Below are 23,451 nucleotides of genomic sequence, written 5' to 3' on the forward strand. Positions count from 1 at the left end.
CAAAATCACCCGTTTAAATATCAACGGGCACAACACTAGTATATGTATGTAAGTATAATATTCAATATTATACCTACATACATATACTAGTGTTGTGCCCATTGATATTTAAACAGTACAGTTTAGTATCGATTCAAATTGTACCAATTGCCATTTCAGTATCTATAATATTTTCATTTTATTATCTCGATAAAGGTTTATAACAATACAAAATGAATCGTTAAACATTATACGTATTATAATTCAATTAAATATAATTCAAACTCATCTCTTTTTCCCAGCAGTTTAACTGTGAATGTCCTTATACATACTTTATAGCATACCTATAGTGTAATATAATAATTCAATATTATTATTTTCATTACAACACTAAATAAAATACACCCACCGGATTCACAGCTTCGAATACTATACGGTCAATTTCCAACCGTATAAAACCACAACAAAAACGTTTTATTCTTACGAAAGTGTATAGGGCGCGTATCGATATATCACTTACGAGTTGTTTTTTTTTTTTAGTATTATTTATTATTATTATTATTATTATTCTTCGAGCTATGCATGCTCAAAAATAATACGTAGCGTACGACGTACGAGGCGGGGAACGAACGATCCGGCAACAACCTTTCTCTTTGCGAGATATCAATCTATTAATTGAGCCACCCGTGAGACGCGAAACGCTCAAGAAAAATAAACATCATAATATAATATGTATATAATAAATACGAGGAGAGCACACGGAGACGTTATCTCGGGCAGGGTCGCTCGCAGCGGTCACCCGCCGCATTGGTAAGCATCCGATAAACGTATTGAGTTGGATTCCGATGTATGTATCTTTGGGATTTTTGTCCGGAATTCGATAAGAGGTCCATCCCCGGATGTGTGTAATTTTGAACGCACTGTGGGGGCGGTTGGTGTGTGTGTGTGATTCGGGCTTTCGAAATGTTGAGTGCCAACTTTTTCTATGATTGTCGACGCGTGCTAATGGCCGTCGAACGCGCTGTCACGTCGGCCAAATTACACGTGCGACCGGCCGAGGGTATATGGCCATTATGTGGCGTTGTGTTGTGGCCATCTCGTCGCATAGTTACGAAACAGACGTAAGTGACACCGCCGATAGTGTATAGTGGAAAAGTGCGACGCGGTGAAAATGAAAGTGATCTTTGAGATCTATGCGAATGGACTTACTGATACTTTCCCTGGATGGTTTGAATATGATAACGTGCGATTTGTTCAAATTTGATTACATTAAGAGGGCTGTACACCAGCGCCTTGTCCATACAAACGTATTACACTTCTGCCTTCCTCAATTATGGCACTAGAGAAATTATTTTTTAATATTCTATGGATATCTACTATAGGCATGTTTCTATCTTTTTTATTTTTTTGATTAGTCATTTTTTATAGGAGCTAGGAGCCACCAAACATCTATAAAATCGTCTCGTTTTTACACCCACGAAAAGAGTCCAGCGTGCTAATTTAACGGTTGATTTTTAAAAAAATACGAAGACACAAACATAGAAAATATCTTTCTCATACTGATAATGAAATTTTTTTTTAAATTGGTCTAGTTTCCGAGGAGAAAACTGGAGAATACGAAACCTCGATTTTGTCAATTTAAAATAGATATTATCTGGTCGAGGCGCAACTGTCGCATTCACTCAATATATACATATATTGATATATGTATATTGTCGCATTCACTCAATATATATATCGAAGAAAGGAACGGCAACAAAATTAAGGTTTCGGTTATCTAGCCCTCTTAAGTCGACAATTCGTTTGTAACACACTCATTTTGATCATTGGATTCAGAAATTGACATGTCGACTTTAAGCTGATTGCTCATGAGCGTGTTTTTTTTTAATTAAAGCATGCTTTTGATTACTTAAGCTTTGGCTTATTCAACCCAAGCCAGCAGTATAGCTCAGTGGTTGTGTTTATGTTTAGCACCAAGGGATTATTGGGTTTGATCCCGGGCTTATCTTTAATATACTGTTGTTGTTGAAACGGTTCCTTAAAATTGGCAAAAAAAATTATCCTACCTGCTGACACAAATCTTCTGTATTAATTGTACATACATATATACAATTTGTAAAAATGTATGTACAAGTCTAAAATTCCATAGAAGTCTCAATGGATTAATTAATTAGATAATTGATTGTTAATTTCGTGTCCTTCAGCTTCTCGAAATACAGTGATTTATGTAATAAAAATGCTGCATTGTTTTTAATTAATTTTCCAGGAAGGCACATTCGGGTCTTTCTGTCAAGCCTTCCTCAATAAAAATAAAATATAGATAATTGGGTCAAATTGTTCAAAAAACTTCAGTATTCCATTCGACCGGAATCTACTGACCGTATCAAGAGTATATTCCTGCTAATTAGACCAGTGTTTAAACAGATGGGTTTTGATTTTTGATTTTTAAATGTTTTTTATTATTACTGAATTATGTTCACAATACATCTTATATCTATTTTAATAGCTACTGATCTACTGATCATTTTCTATTTTACAATTTTAATTTAATTTTGTCAGTAATCATAGTATTATATTATTTTAATGTTAATGTACAGCATAATAGGAAAAAGAGCCGGGCTTTAATCAAGGACAATTCTATATCAATATGAGTCCCTTATTATCAAAGATGGCCAAAGGCTTTCTTTGGTATTTATTTATGTGTTCATGCTATTTGGTTCTGCTGGTCATGACTCATAAGGAATCCGTAATTAACAATTCTGACTGTCAAAACCAGCTAATCTTGGTACTAAATTAACTTTAAAAACGGGACTTAGTATCAAATCTGTCTTATGAAATAGTATCTTAGTATCGAACTTGCCTTTTATGAAAAAAACGGGAACAAATCGTTTGCGAGCTGAGAAGAGGTTAGTAAAAAGGGGGTCTTTGGCCATCTTTGATACTAGGGCCTCATATATGGTGAACTTATTTTTGATAAAACATCAATTAATCGAGGCTGGTGTTTACTTGGGATAGTTCAAGTAGTTCCAAAAAAGAAAATAAATTTGTACGATCAATAAAACCCGTATGCGACACACTTTTATGCCAAAAAATCAAATAAAAAAATTCATAAGAGAATCATCTCTTTCATTCAATTCTTTTAGACAACAAATCGCATTCTACACACAATAAATCATAACGCCGATTAAGAAACACGTCAATGAAAACACTCCTTAATTATAATATATGCAACCTTGTAATAATGGGCGCGTAAGCGACGCGCAAACTCATCCACGCGACAACGACTCTCCGCCAGACGAATTCAAAACCCGATATTTCGATGCAGAATTGGACTTTGGAAAGAGTCTAGAATCGGCACACTATTGCGCAATCCGAAACCGCCATACCCGATACTTCAAAGAGTCGCTATACGAATCATTATTACACGGTTCAATAACGGCTCATCGGCCTTAACCTCGATCGGGCTACCAAAATGTCGCTTCTAAAATCGGCTCGCCAAGGATAAGTCGACGATGTCTCAACACCGACGATGTCTTCGGCGTCCATCATCATCAGTATTCCCATCGTAAGCCATCGCACTCCACGGGAATTCATCATATGATAAAATGATAATAAAAAAACGCGGTGACGTCAACGCGCGGATGTCTTTCAAACCCGTCGATTTTCCCCTTATGGCGTTTCAATATAAAACCGTTCCAAATCTCGACTTTCTTAGAAAATAGTGTATAGCTTTTCCGATGTATCCGCTCGATTGGTATTCAGCGGTGTTCGCTCTGCGAGAATGGATCGAATTCGTCATAGGTTTTCCGGAAATTTTCCCCGGTGGTCTAAATGGAAAACGACCGTGCTAAACGGGCGATGAGTGAAAATACGTGTGGCGAATATTTAAGTGTGTTTAGCTTAATATCCTGTGGCACTGTCTGCTGGATTATATTAGAGGGATATTATACACGGATCTTTTCGATAAAATAATGAGCTAAATGTTACATACATACATACATAGTTACACTAGATGTGAGCAAGATTTGATCACAAATGAGTATATTTTTACACAATTTTTCCATCTCGTCATCATGTTCTTGCTTAGTTGATTAGATGTAATGCTAAAATCATCAACTGTTAGTTTTATAGTGACATTAATTATTACGTTTGTAGTATTTATTCAATTTTATCGATAGTTTCGAAACCTGTTGAATTGTATGTAGGTATATAGACCAATATAATATATACATATATGTATGTAGGTAGTTGTTCTTACTCTGCTCAAAATTTTTTGATGAAATTAACACTTTCTAATATACATCTGTATTAGTACAATGAAAATATATTCGAAATGTTATTTGTAACCGTCAAACTCTTACTTATTCATTCCGAATAGAAAATAAAATTTATGAATAATGTCTTTCTAATTACAATCTGTCCCATTATGTGTCAAAGATTATCCGCGTAAAGCATTATAACAATCAAAGACACTTCTATAAGAAGTATCACATCATTTGTATGATGCTCACATACATATATTAGCCAGCAGCGTGGTTCGGTGGTTGCGTTGATACTAAGCTTCGAGAGGTCAACAGGTTTGATCCCGTAAGCTGACTTCGGTTGAAAAGAATTTATTCTGTAGTGTAAACTTAAATGCTGCTGATTAGACTTGGATATTTGTGACTCCGAGTCAATCATTTCCTATCAGAGTCTGTCGATTTATCTGATTTCATTTTTGAAGCGGTTCTTATATAAAATTGGCAAAAACCATCCTACCTACCTACATCTACAGTCATTCACCACCAGCAGTGGATGGTGAATGTCTGTAGATGATGATGATGATGATGATAAGCAATTAATACAAACATTTAAATTACAACACGTCCTAAAAAGCTTTTAAATATCAATGTTATGCCAATGACACAATTGAATATGTTTACCTTTGAAACGTCATTCTTAGACTTGCTGATCCCATACATTATTCACTAGTGGTTTTACCCGGCTTCGCTCGGTATTTGTAATATAAACCGCTTAAACATGAATAATCTAAAAGTAAACATTTTATTTTATTTATATATAATTTTAGCTATTAGCTAATTTAAAAAATACATCTTAATAACTTAACTCTAAAATTTTATATTTAACTTACAATATGTACTGTATCTCACAGAGGTGTCTCCTCGCACCTCGCAAGAATGCATCCATGGTCTTAGAAGACCTGATGCACTCAGGGAGGGCATTATACATGAGCACACCCCTGGGAAAAACACCCCCAGCTGTCTTATTTTTTCTTACTCTACTTCCAACTAATTTGTCCTTATTTCTGGTATAGAAACTATGTATATTTCTATTCCTTATTGTATAATCATTAAAATACTTAGGTAATAATTTATGATCTAATTTACATATAAACAAAATACAATCTACTGAGATTTAAACTAGTTCTAATACTCATCCATTCCAATTCATCTAACATATGTACTTCTTATACTTTTTAATCTACCAACATGCAAAATACCTCTCATAGCTTTATTTTGTAATTTTTGTATTTTCCTTAAATCTTGGTCATTAAACAAATTAAGCACAGTGGCACAATAAGCCACGTGTGGCAAGACAATTGTATTATAAACTAAAATACACCAACTTTTCTAGCCATTTTTTTTTTAATTAAATTTATTTGAATAGTTTTATTTTATATAAATTTATTTGAAGTCATTTATTTTTTTTATTAAATTGACTGTCACGAACAAACAAACATACAATATGCTAAGTCTCTTTCGAAATTATATGTATGTATACCAGAATCCGGCGCTTGTGCCCTCGGCGCTTTCCCCCCGGAGCCTTCTCCCCCGGGGACTTCCTTTGAATCGAAATTATTTTCAATAAAAAAAAAGTTTTTTAAAAACATACCTCTTCTATAATTTGTATATAAAATTATTATTTTGAATAAAAACACCAATATTTTTTTTTCTACCGCCATAAATGTTTAAAACTAAAAAAAAAAACGTCAACGGTAAACGTCACCGACTATCTCGCCAGGCAGATTTGAAAAGCTTCTTAAATGAAATTTTATCTCTATCGTAATGGCGGAGGATCCATTTACTTATATTGATGACCAAAATTAGCAATATGGCAAAGTATGAAAACGATCGGATAAGAGGCAAACTTTTTCCTGAATTGTAATCGTAAGTGAAACGTAAAGGAGGTATGTAAAAATATAAATAATTTTATTTTACTACCGCCATCTATGTTTAAAACTAAAAACTGGATAAACGTCAGGTACTATTCAGCAATTCAAATTTCAAATGCGTCTAAAACGATATTTTTTCTCCATCGTAATGGCGGAGGATATATCTACTTATATTGATGACCAAAATGAGCAATATGGCAAAGTATGAAAGCGATCGGATAAGAGTCAAATTTTTTCCTGAATTGTAATCGCAAGTAAAGCTAAAAGGAGGTATGTAAAACATTGAATCGGAGCCTATGAATCGAAAAAAAATAATAAATCGAACGTGTCGTCTAAGACCCAACGAACGAAGGTTACATACATACATACATATATACAAAGTCTCTTTCCAAATTATATATTAGATTATAACGATTATCTACATTTAAAAATCATCCCCTATTTTTCTCGCAACACTCCAATCTCTCTCGAATGCAATGTATGTATGTAAAAGGAACAAATACCACATATGGAGTCGGAGAGCTTTCACGATGCGCAATAGTCGTCGACAATGTCGCCGCTCATCAATTAGGTATTGCGGGTCGGCCATGTTCGATCGGGTTAAATGGCGGAGATGGTCGGGTCGCCGAACCGCACCACCACTGTCTCTTTCCCACAAGTGTCCTCTGGATGTGTGCTTCTCTTTCGTGCGCGCGCGTGCCGGCCGCGGCACGCGCGCAAGCCGCGTGCCGCATCGCGATGAGCGCGCGCTTAACCCTCAAGCTGCGACTGCGCGCACCAACCCTGTAATATTTTTTTCCAGACGAAATCGCACTCTGTGGTTATTCGCTCGGTGTCAAAATATACATATTTTGCAGTGGCGTGCCGCGAATCGACAAGTGCCGGTGCATATTTGCGGTTTTGGTGAGACTTTGAATAATTTATGTATGCGCGGATTTTTTTCGTGCCAAATTTACACGTTGGAAAATTTCAAAGAGATTGTTTTGAACGCTTGTGCGAGAGTAGAATGAATATCGATTCGTGCCTTTGAATTGACTTAATTTGGAATTTTTACATACAGTAACATGCAGAGAAATCGCATCACTTTCAATTGTTCGATGTTTTCAATTTTTTTTAATTACATGAAGCTATACACAAGTTTTTTTGGGTTTATTATTTGATTTCAACTATTTAACATGTTTTACGATTAAAAAAGATCATTTATATTTTTAAATTAAGGCGAGATACGAATTTAAAAAAAACATGTACAATAGGGCATTTTTCTTATATGTATTTCAAATGTCACTAGCTAAAATAATATTACAGTATATGTTTTTCTATGAATTAAAATACATCGTCAATGGACATATGATAACAATAAATAGTAATATAATAATTACTAGACAATCATCTAGCTTTTACGACGGAATGCATACCTGCCCGCACGGACAATATGACTTTTTTTAGTATGTCGTCCGAAATTTCTTCAAACCATACATTTTCAACACTTTTTTAACTCATAATTTGCCCCAGGGTGTTGTTTTTATTCCCTTTGCTTTATAATAGCCCATAAATATTCGATAGGTTGTAAGTCGGGACTATTGTCTGGTCATTTTTTTTGCTTTTTATTATTTCTATATTATGTTCACAATACATCTTATATATATTTCAATAACTACTGATCTACTGATCATTTTCTATTTTACAATTTTAGTTTAATTTTGTTAGTAATCATAGTATTATATTATGCTAATGTTAACACAGTACAGCATAATAGGAAAAAGAGCTCAAAAACCTATTTACAATTCTTATAAATGCTCATACTACATCTAATACATTATATTAATTAAATACTGTCTAAGGTCGACGATCTAAAGCAGATTGTGTCTAGATAATCTGTGTAATATGTATAACTATGTAATATATTCAAATCAACTGTAATAAAAAAAATCGAATATCTCACATATATTTACTTGATTTGTTCAGCTCGTTCCTTTCTATCGCCTTTCAGAAGGCAATACCAAAAAATTCCATTACTTTCCAAAACACTTTATTTTTTAATTGAACTGAATTTTTTTATTCTTTCGATGTTTGCATAAATACATCGTAAAACATCACATCAAAGGACACACACACTCGACAGGATACAATAAATTACATTTCGTTTAAAAATGGTATCGTGAATCACGCACACACTTCGAGGGGAGGAAGTCGAGAACGTGCACTCGGAGGGAAACTAGTTGCGTCGACACCGCAACATCCTACCCTATTCCCAGGATTTCATTTTCCTCGTGTTCGGTGAAATCTGCCCACGATACGTGTCTTCCTCCGAGATAAAAACGCCCCGGGATCGAATCGACTCCTCTTTATTTATATCATATTTTATCCGATCCGGCGAGCTTTTCCTAGTTTCCTTTGGGCATGCGTGTCACGCGTGGTGCGTGGGTGGTATATATATGTACGCATGTATGTTCATGTGCGATTGTACATACATACATACCTACCTGTCTCTCCCGTCAAAAATAACGGTTGCGGTCAAAATTCAAATGGTTTTGACGGCAGAGTCGTTGTCGGCACGAAGACGCCTTAATTGCCGACGCCTTTGATAAATCACCTGGTGACATTCGATGACACAAACGCACCGATTTTGAATTTCAATCAGCTTATGGCTCTTTTTTTTTGTATATATGCCGAATACTATGAAGCTTGGCTTCACTCGTCCAAATAGGCGTCAAATTCTATAAAAACAATCATATAAAATACGTATCTACTTATTAATTGAAGTAATTAGCTTAAAAACCGTTTACAATTAGATAACATTTTGCATAATAGAACTAACTCACATTCATATTTGTTTTATATGTGCGAATGTTATTTTGTATAGTTAGTCCTGGTATAAAAGCAAACTCATGTTTATACCTTGGATTTTAATTTCAATAAAAATATTTTATGTGACTCACACTTTTTGGGCATTAGTTAATATTAAAAACACGTTAGAACTAAAACTGGGCCAACGCAGCATATAAATATGCTGGAGAAAATTGAAACTGATCAAAGTGTTTTGTAATTTATCAAAGTGTGGTCTGTTTAAAATAAATAAATAAATAAATAAATAAATAATTGAACCAATCAGAAACTGTTGAAGTCATCTCGCATCTAACAAACCACAGAGTTATCCCGAGTAAAAGCACTCAAAAATTAGTATAATATAAAATTCGCAAATTATCACAGTTCGGATTAGACGCTCTCAGTCCAAAATCAAGCCAGAAAGTCGAAATCGGAGAGTTTAAAACAAAGATAGACCAATCCGAGCAGAGACACGTCAAAAGAAGCGGAATGTTGTTTGGACATAACATGCATATCGACATTGATATAAACTTTTTATCAATCATTGTATAATCTATTTCTGAAGTAAAAATATATATGAGAGATAATGAGAGCCCATATTTCAAATTTTATGAGATATAGTGTGAAAAATAGTATAGTAAGAATAAATGAGAGTGAAAAAAGTAGCTTTACCACTGTTTGAATGAGTTGTAAAAGCTGGTAAAAGGCTTGCTACAGTTTTTAAATTTCAAATTCGTCATTTTACAAATCAAATTTGTCGTTTTACAAATCAAATTCATCATTTTACAAATGAAAATCGTCATGTTGCAAATCATATTAAACAATTCATTTTATTATACATAGTGAACTTTATAGAGAGTATTATAGAGGATCCGGCAGCAAATTCCTAGCAAAAAAAATTATTTTTGAAAAACATCTCTTCAATTGGATTTAACATAGTTGAATATGGCGTTCTCTAACATTCTCTATGTATAATATATTCTCTATACAAGTATTGTATTAAATATACTCTTTTTCTCTATACATTCTCTATAAAGTTCTCTATGTATAATAAAATGAATATTAAAAAATACGTCCAATTGTATATTTCGATTTGCAACGTGACCAATTTGATTTGTAAAATGACGAATTTGATTTGTAAAACGACGAATTTGATTTGTAAAACGACAAATTTAATTTGTAAAATGACGAATTTGATTTGTAAAATGACGAATTTGAAGTTTAAAAACTGTATCTGTCCGATCTGACACGAGATTGGGCAAAGTGAAACTTATATAAACCTTGTCATAATAAGCATCAATAATTATTACCCACTATTATTACGTGGGTATTAAATATTGATGCAAAAGTTTCACCAGACATTAATTTTTATACACTTGCTAATATAATCGAGTTCGAAATTTATTCGCACTATTGAAAAAAAATGCAGTTAAATCAAGGATGTGCTAATTAGGTCGTATAGTGTATTATATGTACATTGAATCGTTCTCTCCGTGTTTTGAATCACAAAACCCACCTATTCGCAATTAAACGATTTCGTTTGCACAATGAAATGTTGCGGTCTGAGGAAAAACCGAATTTATAAAGCCAGACCGGGTCGGTATTATAAACTTTGACCATTTTAATGATGCACGTTTGTATTCGTATCATTACGGACAATATGTGAGAACATTTCGTATAAATTACGATCGAAGGCGGTTGAATGAAATGATATTACCTACGTTTTTTTTCTCTTCTTTCGTATATAATACTTACATAGGTTCAGGTACCTATATTATATTTTTTCATTCAACATACCTACGTATATGTACGTTCATATGTACATATGTATGTACGTACGTACGAGCCTCGAGAGAAAATCCGAATGACAATAATCAAAGAGCAATCCCATAAACACCATCCGCCTTTGATAAAAACGCCATCGATGCGACCCACCCCCCCTCCCTCCCCCCCGTCCCCTAATTCCCATATACCGCAAATTTATTCAGGTGAATTCACGGCGATTAAATGGTGCGGATAATGATATGGGTCGCGGAAAGCCAGAAAAAAATTTACTAAATCGCATTCTTAATCTTTTTTCATATGCATTTTATACTATTGATATATATGTATGCACCTTTATATGCTTTATTTTTGTTTTTAAATGCTTTTTAGTATTATGTTCACAATACATCTTATATCTATTTTAATAGCGACTGATCTACTGATCATTTTCTATTTTAGAATTTAATTTAATTTGGTTAGTAATCATAGTATTATATTATTCTAATGTTAATCTACAACATAATAGGAAAAAGAGCTCAGAAACCTATTTACAATGCTTATAAATGCTCATAATATCTAATACATAATATTAATTAAAGACTCACTAAAGTCGGTGAAGCAGATTGTGTTTAGGCAATCTGTGTTTATACCTGAAGGGTATAGACATTTTGTTGTAATCACCGAGACTGTTAGTATGGTTTTTAGTGATTCTGTCATAGCATCTATTGGTTAGTTTGTTAGTAATGTCTGTAACAAACGGAATATTATTCATTGATATGTATTTTGTACTTTTTATACTGATAGGATTGTTACCTGTTAGGCCTTCCTAGTATACATTAAAGATAAAATTAAATAAAATATAAACATAATACCAACAATATTGTGGTTGCAGGAAAGTTTGACATCGAAATTTAAACTAATGTGTATTCAACATCGATCTCTAGTCAAATTTTAATGCTTTATATTTTTTTATTTGTATAGAAATATAGTCAAAATTAATGAAATTATTAGATTTTATTTAAAAAATCACTCAAAATTTCGAGATGGAATTTTTGCATAATCACAAAACTTTATCTATTGTTACTACGTACATAAATATATACACACATGTACCTAAATACGTAGATAAAGTAAAATCGTTAATTAATAATATGAGTATACTAGTAAATATAAAGTATATATATGTATAGGTATACATATACGCAAGTGTGTGAAAATTTATATAATCTCGATGCATTTTACACAATCCAAGAAGTATACACGTTACAACTAGCATGCATTTAATTCGTTCCAAACATCTTAGCAACATCGAAGTCAGTCTCAAAAAGTCTAGATAGAACGATCGTGCCACGGCCGGCACCGTTGCATTCCTCGTTCGTTTTGCTGTGCGTTATCGCAACAATTATTGTGCAACGCCCGATCGCTCATTTCGTGTATTGCGAATGATTTATAGCCGGGGCCGATGCAATAAAACGTAATGCCACAGTGTGAGTAAGTGTGTGTGTGCGCGGCGTACATATGTACGTATATACAATTTGGCTCATTGCCGGGTTTCATTGATGGTTTTCGGGTTTTCGTAGCCGGTTCCCGAGGCCTCACGTGTGACAGGGCGGACGCTGGGGCGTGCCCGACAAATAACAGGCCCCAAAGCCGACGAATTAACATAATGGCCACGCGGCCAAAGGGTCAAACGAGAGAAGGACCACAGACGCCATTCACGCGTAGAGATGGGCGCGGTACTACGAATACGTACCCTCGAGCGCTCGATCTGTTTCTAGTTGAGATTTTTCAATTTTTTACTAATCATTCAAGACTTTTGTGATGTAAATCCGAAGCAATATCATTCTACTTGGGTGTCTTTTCGATTTAAACGTGTAATACACACTGTAAGTAGGAAGGCATTGAAAAAGTCTCGACTACTTCCGCACGATTCTATGTATCTACATATATATTCATAAAAAAAATTACAGGAAATCAACGAATTATAATATAGACTTGTCCTTTGGAAAATTCAATACAAAAAATGCTACTGAATCCTAAGAGCACATTTCTCATTAACCGTCTCATTAATATATTAGAATTTCAAAACAGATACAGGTGTGTCTTAAAGCTAATTACAAACCTTCGATTATCTATCTAATATCGAATCGTTCGTTTATAACGAAGTCGAACACAATAATTGCGAATGTGACAGAGCAAAAATTCCAAGACGATAAAAAAAGAAATGGAAATACTAAGCGATTGCGTCAAAATATGAATTGAAATTCCAAAGCGCTATGAATGGTGCGTACCATACCGTTCTCGTGCATTTATATCTACGTGTATTTTTTTTTGTCTTCTCTTTCGTTCGTTTTAAAATCAAAAGGTCAAGAATGGTGTACGAGAAACGTTCGGTCGGCACAGCAGAGACACCCATCGTTTGATAATGACCCATAATGATCCAAGAAAGATCATAATTACGATACGGACGATGATGACTAGTTCTCGATCGAGTTCTCGAAACGCCGACGACGACGTCATCAAACCGAGAAAAAATTGCGACCGCCTCTTTTATTCACGTAATGTGATCATTCGATTCGATAATTCCGCACATTAATTACGAAAACTATCAATAATAATCGAGAGACATGGACGCGCGAGCACACGCGAAACCCGCTTGCGATTTTTCTCAACGATGTTACAATTATTCGTCGAGGCCTTTATTCGTGACTTTTTTCTACGTGTAAATATATACGTCTGTGTGTGTGTGTGTGTGTGTGTGTGTTTGTTCGTTTAGATTTGACCGGTGTGGCTGCACACCGATACGTATCGAATAATTATTTTCCGAGATCGCCTTAGAAGTCACGAAGTAGATTTTGGCTACCGGTTGATGGATCGCCTCATACATAATCCCATTTGTGCGAGGCGAGCGTAAATAAATAAACTTGTCAACCGAGCGACAGCCCAGATGTATAAATTCGTCGATAACATCGGCACAATAATTTCGAGATTAATCATAAATTTGGCTTTTGGCGCCGTTGCCTTTTACACACACTGAATAAATATTAAATTTAATTTATGTCCGTTTGTTCTTTATATTTATAGTAAAATCTATTCTACATTTCCATAAAATTCGAATCCATACTAAAATGCACAATTTCCATTTAGTCTGACTTAACAGACGGATAAGTTCTAACTAAAGAATTTCATTACCTGTGTACATATGTATATATGTACATCGATCCGTTGAGATTGCGCTATTTATATGTATGTTCATATGTATGGTACAAAAACTCTAATGCACTCAAATAAGTATGAAACTCTGTATGCTCGGCACAACGAAGAGATATAGAAAACGGTATACAAGTGTGAGCAGTATGGCAATGGTAGTACATACATACATATATAAAGTAGAGAGAATGAAGAAATTGAATGGAAATAGGTGGGTCGCGAAGCTACATATAAGATTGGACAAAAAAGTGCTAGAATGGTGCCTAAAAAATTTAAAAGTGTGAAAAAAAGGCCGCAAGTAAGATGGGTAGACGAAATTAGGGCAAAGTAGTGTGAGAGTTGCACAAAACAGATTCGAAATGAAGAGTGTTGGAGAGCCATCGATATACACATTTTATTTGAACTGCAGAATAGACTAGTGGTTGAGGTTTGTAAAAATCAAAATCAATAGCCTTATCGTTATATCCAGTGGTTTAGTCGGGCCATTTCGCCACCCTGGCACTTTGATTCATATAAAAATTGTTTTTCGAGTACAATTAAAAAATATTTTGACTAAAATTTCATATGACTCTCGTTCTAACACTCGATGACGACAATCGAATAGTAATCTGAGCACATTCAAAACTTAAAAGACGTTTAATGAACTTCATTGGATTTTTTATCTAAAGCCACCCAAAACTTCGAAAGAAAACGTTCTTTGAACTATTGACACTTGATGATAGATAAAATGAGGGAACTCGGCTTAAATGAATAGTCATCTCTAAACTCACATGTTAAAATTTGATAGTTTTTTGACATATGTATGTATATGTATATGTATGTATGTACATGGTTTTAGCATTGCTAAAAGCAAATGTTGCTGTTGACACACAAACCTGGGTTTTACAAGATCAAATATGTTGTGGAAGTTTTTATAAAATATAAAAAAATACATCATAATTTCAACAAGTAAAAATATTTGTTAACTATTATTTGATTTTTTTTTATAAATATTTCAACTACACAATATTAGGATATAACTTTTTTTTAGTAAGGAAACAAGCGGGGGGGTCATAAAAATTAAACACTGATTTGGTTCTTTTTTATTTAGCACTAACACCACTGGTTGGGTTTGGAGCATCCGCTCTAAAATCGCCAAATTAACAGAACGGCAGCTTTAAACGTAATTCTCGTTTTCTCGAATGATAGATTGCACATCAGATGACGAGTAGCCTTGCAATGTGCACAGATGCAATTATTGAAATTGAGTTGGATCTTTCTGGCGAGTTTAATAAGGCAAGATTCGGAACTTATCGAATCTTGCCTTATTAAACTCGCCTGAAAGATCCAACTCAATTTTAATAATTACCATTTTAATAATTGCATCTGTTCACATCGAAAGGTAACCCGTCATCTGATGTGCAATCTATCATTCGAGAATATGAGAATTGCATTTAAAGCAGCCGTCCGTTAATCTGTCGTTCAATTTGTCTGGCGATTTCAGAACGGATGCACCGCATCCCTACTGGTTATATCATAAGGCCTTTTCGAAAAATGTCGAGCATTTCAAATATCTGGTTCTACAATACTATGTAATAAACAGTTACAGCGTACCATTATTCTTGGGTCTCGACCCGTCATATATCCACAGCAGAAAATTCGCAGATCTTTGACCGATTCCTTGCCGGAGCGCGCATTCACCGCCGATGATGATACGCGATGCATAAATCATAAACGATTCATAACAACAATTATGCCGTCGTTGGACAACGACAACGACGAAGACGATCGAAAAACGAAAATAAACAAATAAGTTTGGCGACAAAGTGTGTGTGTGCTGGTTTCAGACGCGTGTATTCCGAGCACGTCCACATCTGGTCGGATGCTTCGCCGAAAAATTTGAATGCCGGCGACATTCATTGTGCGCCATCCCGGAGACATTGTACCCGTATGAAATATTTGACTTTGATTGACACCGAAAAAGTCCAGGGGTCGAAAAAGATCCCCGCCGACTCCGCTTTTTACTGGCGCTTTCAATGTTGCCCCTTTTATTGCCGTTGTCGGTGTTCGTTTCCAATTTGCTCGTCGGTCTGCTGGAAAAGTGTTGCCGATAAATCACACCTGATGTTGCCGGTTAAAATTCGACGCTAACCCATTCCGAGTTGAAGTGCTCGGACGTAAGCTTAACTTTGAATGAATCGAACTGACCGCGCTGCAAATTGGAATTTTCGGAATATGGCCATTTAAAAGTACATACATACATATATTAAGAAATTTGCTTCAATACAGATTTATCACATGGCTAAAGTACGTCTGCATATACATATGTTGACTTAGTATATAAAATAGGGGTTTGGTGCATCCGCTCTAAAATCGCCAGATTAACAGAACGGCAGCTTCAAACGTTATTCTCGTTTTCTCGAATGATAGATTGCACATCAGATCAAGAGTAACCTTCCGATGTGCACAGATGCAATTATTAAAATTGAGTTGGATCTTTCTGGCGAGTTTAATATGGCAAGATTCGGAACTTATCGAATCTTGCCTTATTAAACTAGTCTGAAAGATCCAACTCAATTTTAATAATTGCATCTGTGCACATCGAAAGGTTACCCGTCATCTGATGTGCAATCTATCATTCGAGAAGATGAGAATTGCATTTAAAGCAGCCGTCCGTTAATCTGTCGTTCTATTTGTGTGGCGATTTTAGAGCATAAAATAGAATATGCTTGCATATACGTATGTATGTAGAAGTGATTGAAAACAATTGAAAGACCTGTTACCGTATTTATATACATATATTTTAACCAATTCAAGCCGTGAAAATGTATCAAACAATGAATTTAAAACGTTTAGCTCTACAAATTTAACCCTATCAACCCAATCTTAAATGAACAGGGCCATCCCTTACTTAACCTAACCTATCCTAGCTCTTAAATAATACCAACCCTAACAATGTAATCTTAAATGAATAAAACCAATCCTGAAAATGTTATGATTTCACTGAAACGTCAGTGAAAATTTAATATATTTTCATTTGAAATATAATTTCACTGTGACATATGTATATGTATATACATACATTCAGTCCTGCATATTTGGAAACTATCAGCAGATTAGCATATTTGGCTATCAGCAGATTAGCATAAACTACCTGCATATTTGGAAACTATCCTGCATATTAAGAGATATTTATGATGATTTTTAGTATATTTTAATGTAAACCTCCTGTTGAATTAACATAATATGTTCAATCGTATAATATATTTAAATCGTCAAACTTGTACTGATCAGTAATCACTATTAAGAAAAAATCTCGATATATTCCTCTTCCTTGGTATGTGCCAAATTTGTAAACACTCTAGCCAGATTTTTTTCAAATTCTTTCATAACCAGCAGTTTGGACTAGTGGTTAGCATATTATGCTTTCGAGCAGAGTGATCACGGTTTGATTCCCAGCTATTGGCGAGTAGCTATTGGCCAGACCTTGATTTGTGATTCCAAGTCAATTGTTTCCTATCAGCGTTTGCCAATTTTTCTGAATTTCATTGAAACGGTTCATGTAAATTGGCATCTCCTTTTCAATCTCTCTAGAAAATCTCAAGCTATTCAGCGTCTTGAGATTCGCCAATTTCTATAATAAAATTTCTCAATAGATTTTACAATGAATGATGTTTGTATGAATTCGCATTATATAAAATGTTTTTATTGATTATATTATTGTATTGTATCTGTATTAGTACACTCGTCGCTTTGGAGTGATCTGTAAAAGCGAGTGAATTAAAAAATATAAATATAAAAAACCTTCAATGTTTGCAACTTTCGTTATACTTTTTTCATATATTTTTAACTCTCTTGTTATTTCAATCCGTACTTTTCTGATTCTTCAAATTAAATTCCTCAAATTTTGAATTATTATTAAATTTGAATTATATTAAAAAATCAAATTAAATTCCTCAAATTTTGAATTATTATTAAATTAATATTAAATTCCTCAAATTTTGAATCCATTTTCCGTGTTTTTTTTTTTACTTACAAACGACAATCAATGGTTCAAAAGCTAAACATTTTAATGACTCTCATTTCCCAATCATTCATATTACGTACTGAACTATTTTCAATATATGTAAATATCATGAATAATTTTAGAAGCTTTGGAATCGATCAGTGTGGCAAAAAAAGGGTGAACTAACCCTTAATCTATTTCCATATAATATATACCATTCCATATTCAGATCGATACAAATATCAAACGAAAAAAAAAACAAAGAAAAAATAATCATAGATCGGTTTCTAACATTCTAGCATTCTGATATTACATAGCATCCAAATATAATAAATATATTCTCATACTAGATGATACAATTTTCTTAAATAATCAATTGGTTGGAATTAAAGCAGGCAATCAATTATGCAGTACAAAAAAAATATCAAATATACCCCAGACTAGAAGAACGAGCATCAATTTTAGAAACCATTTCTCCAAATCGACATTACCTGAAAATATCTGCTCGATAATAGTCAACATCGGACCGTGATAAATACCCTACATGCATTCGTCGCATCCATTTCGACTTCAAATCTCGAAAAACTTAATATGAAAAAAAAGTTGACAAATGACGCGCCCCATACGTCATCCATTCCGGTAATGACGACTCATTTAATGGGTCAAAAAGGTTCCCCATACCTCAGCAGTGGCAACGAAAGGTGCAATATGAAACACCGATACGTTTTAACAATCTTGGCAGACCCCCCGACACTTGTATAAGATAGATTGGACTTCAAATTTACGAACGTACTACATATTATATATCAGCACTTTCAAAACTGTGGTCTTTTTGAATTTGAACTTTTTTTAAATGATTTTAACTACATATATTTAAACGCCAAAGTTTCAAATTTCCATTTAGACTATCATATTAGATATACATTCAGGCTTCATACATTTCTCACGTAAATTTGCAAAGATGTTTGAACATGTATAGAGAGACCTTTAAGTTTATGATCAAGTTTTAGTAGTTCTGTTGAATGTTTGAGAGGAATTTGACATATCATTACTAAGTCTAAGTCTCCAGGCCAACTACGAAATATTGTAATATCGCTATGCCAAATATCATCTCAGATTTATAGTGATTTTACCCATCTCCAACATATATTCATTTTAATTAATCCAAAGCTTTTTTGAAGGAGTACTTCAATTTTTATTGAAGATTGAGAATCACTGTCGTATCTGTATCTCAGCTCGTTTATACCCCGTCTGCGTTATCTGGAGCTACCGTCGAGCTCTCAAAACCTGACCTGATACATCGTCAATTCGTCTAAATGTTAGCTCATATTTCAAAACCACCACGTATTTTTTACACCGACTGATTTTTTTTTCGTTTTTTCTATTTGCAGGAAAGAAATGGCGTTCTTTAACACCGCAAGATAGGAGGCCCTACGTCGAGGAAGCTGAACGACTTCGAGTCATCCACATGACTGAACATCCCAACTACAAATACAGACCGAGAAGGAGGAAGCAGAACAAAGCTAGGACAGCAACTCCAAACACAGCAGCAGCCACAACCGCGAGGCAGGCCGAAATAGAGACGGAACAACAACCGACGAGATATACCAGCAGAATGTCGCCAAACAGTGGATACATTCCCAACTCGAGCTCGTTGTCTCCTACTTTGACGCACAACAGCTACAATTCACCTCATCACGTGGATTACATGCAAAACTCCAGCTCTAGCGAGTACCTTCCAAACTCACCGTCGCAAAACTTGGACTCGTCCATGAGGCACCACAAAGCCATGAACATAAGCAGTCCTCTAGTACAATATTCGACATCGATGCCTCTGGGAAGTCCCGACGTATCCGGATATCAAAAGATGCAAGACGCCGGATCATATTCGAGCTCTGGATTCACACTATACCAAAGTTCTCCGCTTGCTAGCAACAGCTACGAAGGGTATTCCGATTCCAAGACCCAACAGTATCAGCAACATATAATGCACACTCCGGAGTCGTCTCCGACCCAGAGTCCAGAACCGGACGCGTTGAAGGCGAACAAAGGAGAGTCCGATGCAAAAAAGTCAAGAAGTCCAAAGACAGATAAGAACAGGAGCGTAGATGATAATTCAGCAGCTCTTCCGACTCCTGAAATGTCACCCATGGAGCTCGAGAAAGAAAGCTATCAAATCAGCGAAGAGAAGAGACAAGCTGCTCTAGTTAATGCAGGCATGCTATCCAATCAAAACATGCAGAACGTATCGATGGCACCGTCTTCTGGAACGCTCTCTCCTGCCGTATCAAACTCTGCTTTCCAACACAAACTACCCCAGCAGATTTCAGTAGGATACAGACAACCATCCGCTTTGACTTATTCAAACCATACTCCAATAACAGCTATGGGTATGGCCAATGGTATGTACGTGATGTGCACACAAAGAGGCATCCTAGACCAGGGCCATATAGTGACGGGCACTTTCTTCCCACCGGTGGCCACGTCTCAAGATCATCAAACTTTAGGCGCTTCTACAACGACTGGAACGCTATCGAGCAGCATGTCGACCATAAGCAGTGGACACTCTTTGGGCATCAACCAACAGAGCAGCATCCCTTGCCACGACACCACAACCATGAGCTACTCGAACAGCATGTCCTACCCGAGCTACAACCAATACAACACAATTCCGTACAAAAGCGAAGTATACCCACCGTTAGCATACAAGATTGAGAACAAACAACAAGACTACCAAGCCATCCAGTACGAAAAAAGCGGACATTACTCGTACATGAACAGTCCTTTGACTGGTGGAGAGCATATAGGCTACATGCAAGACCACGCACAAACGAGACACATGCACAACGGATCTCCAGTCTCAGACGTGGATACAGGAGAGTTCGACAAGTATTTGAAATATTCCAATAGCGACAACATGGTGACGAACAGTCCCATTCAAAGAACGCCCACAGATCAAATAGCTTCAGATCCAAGGGATTCAAACTTGGACACGAACCACAACTATCAGGATAATAGAGTGGTCCAAGAATACCAAAACCCTCACGACATGTACGCTGCAAGGAGCGAGGAGTACCACAACGGAGTGGACTATACCGGTGCTCCAACCGACTATCAAACTAGAACAAGTGTTCCAGAAGTTTATCCGGGAGATAGAGGTGGTTACGGCAGTTATATACCGCCTCCAGGGCACACTTCTGTGATTCTTCAAAATACGCAAATCTATCCGGGAAAGCCAGCAGATATGGTTGCTCCAGTAGTGGCTGGGTCTCCTCTGCTTCCTGAAGCTCCACCTGCTCAGACTCTTCGTCCAGAAGACGACTTCAGCAATATACTAGCTGGAGTTAGGCAAACTTGCTACAGCAACTAACTACTTATATTCCTACCCAATACCCATTTAGTAAATTCCATTATGCTTATAAATAATCAATCGATATTATTAAAGATGTCCCTATACATATATACATATATCTACATTCATAACTATATTTTTTATATCAAATATAATAGATTTCTTTCAATATTCAAACAAAAAGCACTGAATACGTGATGTATTTATATACATATGCCTATACGTGTACATATTATTAACTTCATATTATAAATAACATAATATTTTGTATTATATAGATTTTAAGACATATTTTTTACTATTTTATGATACTCATCATTGAAGAAATCCTGCAAAGGATTTCATTAGTTGATCAAAAAAATAAATAAAAACATTAGTCTATTTAGCTTGTACATATTATATTTAAAATAAGAGTAATAAATATTTTTAATATTCAATTAAATAAAAAAAATATATTCCACCGAGCTAATAATTACATTATATTGTGATATATAAATTATAAATTAAAAATCAAGCACACCAAATATTCAATTCCATTTTTTTAAATCCTATATTAAATTTAAATGTAAATTCGATATATTGAATATATCGATGCGTTGATAGACTGTTCAAAATGATGTTCATTATAGAAATACATCAATATTTATAAATATTTTTAATTAATTTTATATTATATATATTAAACCAAAACTATGACAATATCAAATATTTAAATGTCGCTTTAAATATCTCAATTTTTTAATTGTGTAAAATATTATATATGTACATATATACAATTTTAAATGTGATGATACTTTATACTGTCATTTCCATTTGTACCCTATGTGGTTGTATAATATATTTAAAATTAATTACGACTTGATATAAGTTGACTATTTTGTATCATATTATTATTATTATTATTATTATTGTATTCAAATAGATATTTTTATATTTTCATGTATTATTTAAGTTTATATCGACACTACTTTATTTCACGTTAGTGTTTTGTTGTATGTAAATGATTTAATAATGATTAGATTCAATTATTAGAACAATTATTAATAAAAAACAAAAGAAAAAAATATTCATAAATGGGATAAAGTAAAATATAACTACATATATATAATATTATATTATTATTATAATTTTATGCATAATAATTACACAATGCGTCCGAGTGATGCATATATTGATATTGTATTATTATTATTATTATTATTAATTAATTTTTCAAACAAAAAAATAAAGAATTCTTTTATTCAGCATTTGTTTTAGTTTTTCTATTTTGATTTCGAATATTTATTTAAACTGTGTTTTTTTTTCAGATAATACCTAAGCATTATTTAACGATTCGCAACATAATTTTTCTTTTTCGCTTAAATCAACAAAAATATAAATAATTATATATGCTTATTTTGTCAGTAACTTCGTTTGATTTAATCAGTAAATCGATGACAAGTAAGATATATGTACATATAATCGGTCATTGATTGCTTAACTATTGTCTATCGAAAAATACTCAAATTAATAAGTGAATTACTGACCGCTCATTTTTATTTACATATACATACAATACACTTTTATCACTGATTGTTTTTTTTATAGTTACTGACCATATATTAGAAATCGACACTTAACTTCTATACATGATCTTATGTATGTAAAGATACGATTTCAATCATCCGCCTGTATTTATTTAGCCAGTAATTTTATTTGATTTAGTCAGTAAATCTATGATCAGTAAGATATATTATCGGTCATTGACTGCTTGACTGGTCATTGACGTGTGGTTTAGATTGGTCATTGACGTATGCTAAAATATACGTAAAACAATTAGTGAATTACTGACCGTTCATCATCACTGAATTTTTACAAAGGTGACTGACCATTTATTATAAAAAACTAACCATTTAAACTATTGCTTAAATTTAAACTTCTGCACATGTTCGTAAAGAAATTGAATCAAAGTGACTCGACTTTTGAGTACATACATAAAATTTAATACGTATATATTTTTGCATATTTTCATAAGATGACCACATTCCTTAAAGTATCCGCAGATCGAAGAGATCAAAAACAAACCTTTATTATACCATTTTTCATGTTTTTGTATATAAACATACTCTTACAAATTTCACTAATCAAATTCAAACCTTTTACATTTTTACATTAACCTTTGAA

The 23,451-nt window shown here is 34.2% G+C and overlaps 1 protein-coding gene across 1 annotated transcript in view; it reads left to right on the forward strand.

Annotated features, from left to right (window-relative positions):
* LOC143909623 (uncharacterized) overlaps window positions 1–21,642 on the forward strand; it is a 118,259-nt gene extending 96,617 nt beyond the window's left edge. Inside the window, exon 3 of the mRNA XM_077427702.1 lies at window positions 19,328–21,642. Coding sequence (XP_077283828.1) covers window positions 19,328–21,306 — 1,979 coding nt within the window. The 3' untranslated portion in view covers window positions 21,307–21,642. The remainder of the gene's footprint in view (window positions 1–19,327) is intronic.
* The last annotated feature ends 1,809 nt before the right edge of the window (window positions 21,643–23,451 follow it).

The sequence above is a fragment of the Arctopsyche grandis genome, chromosome 3 (assembly GCF_051622035.1).
Source record: "Arctopsyche grandis isolate Sample6627 chromosome 3, ASM5162203v2, whole genome shotgun sequence".
Lineage (NCBI taxonomy): Eukaryota > Metazoa > Arthropoda > Insecta > Trichoptera > Hydropsychidae > Arctopsyche > Arctopsyche grandis.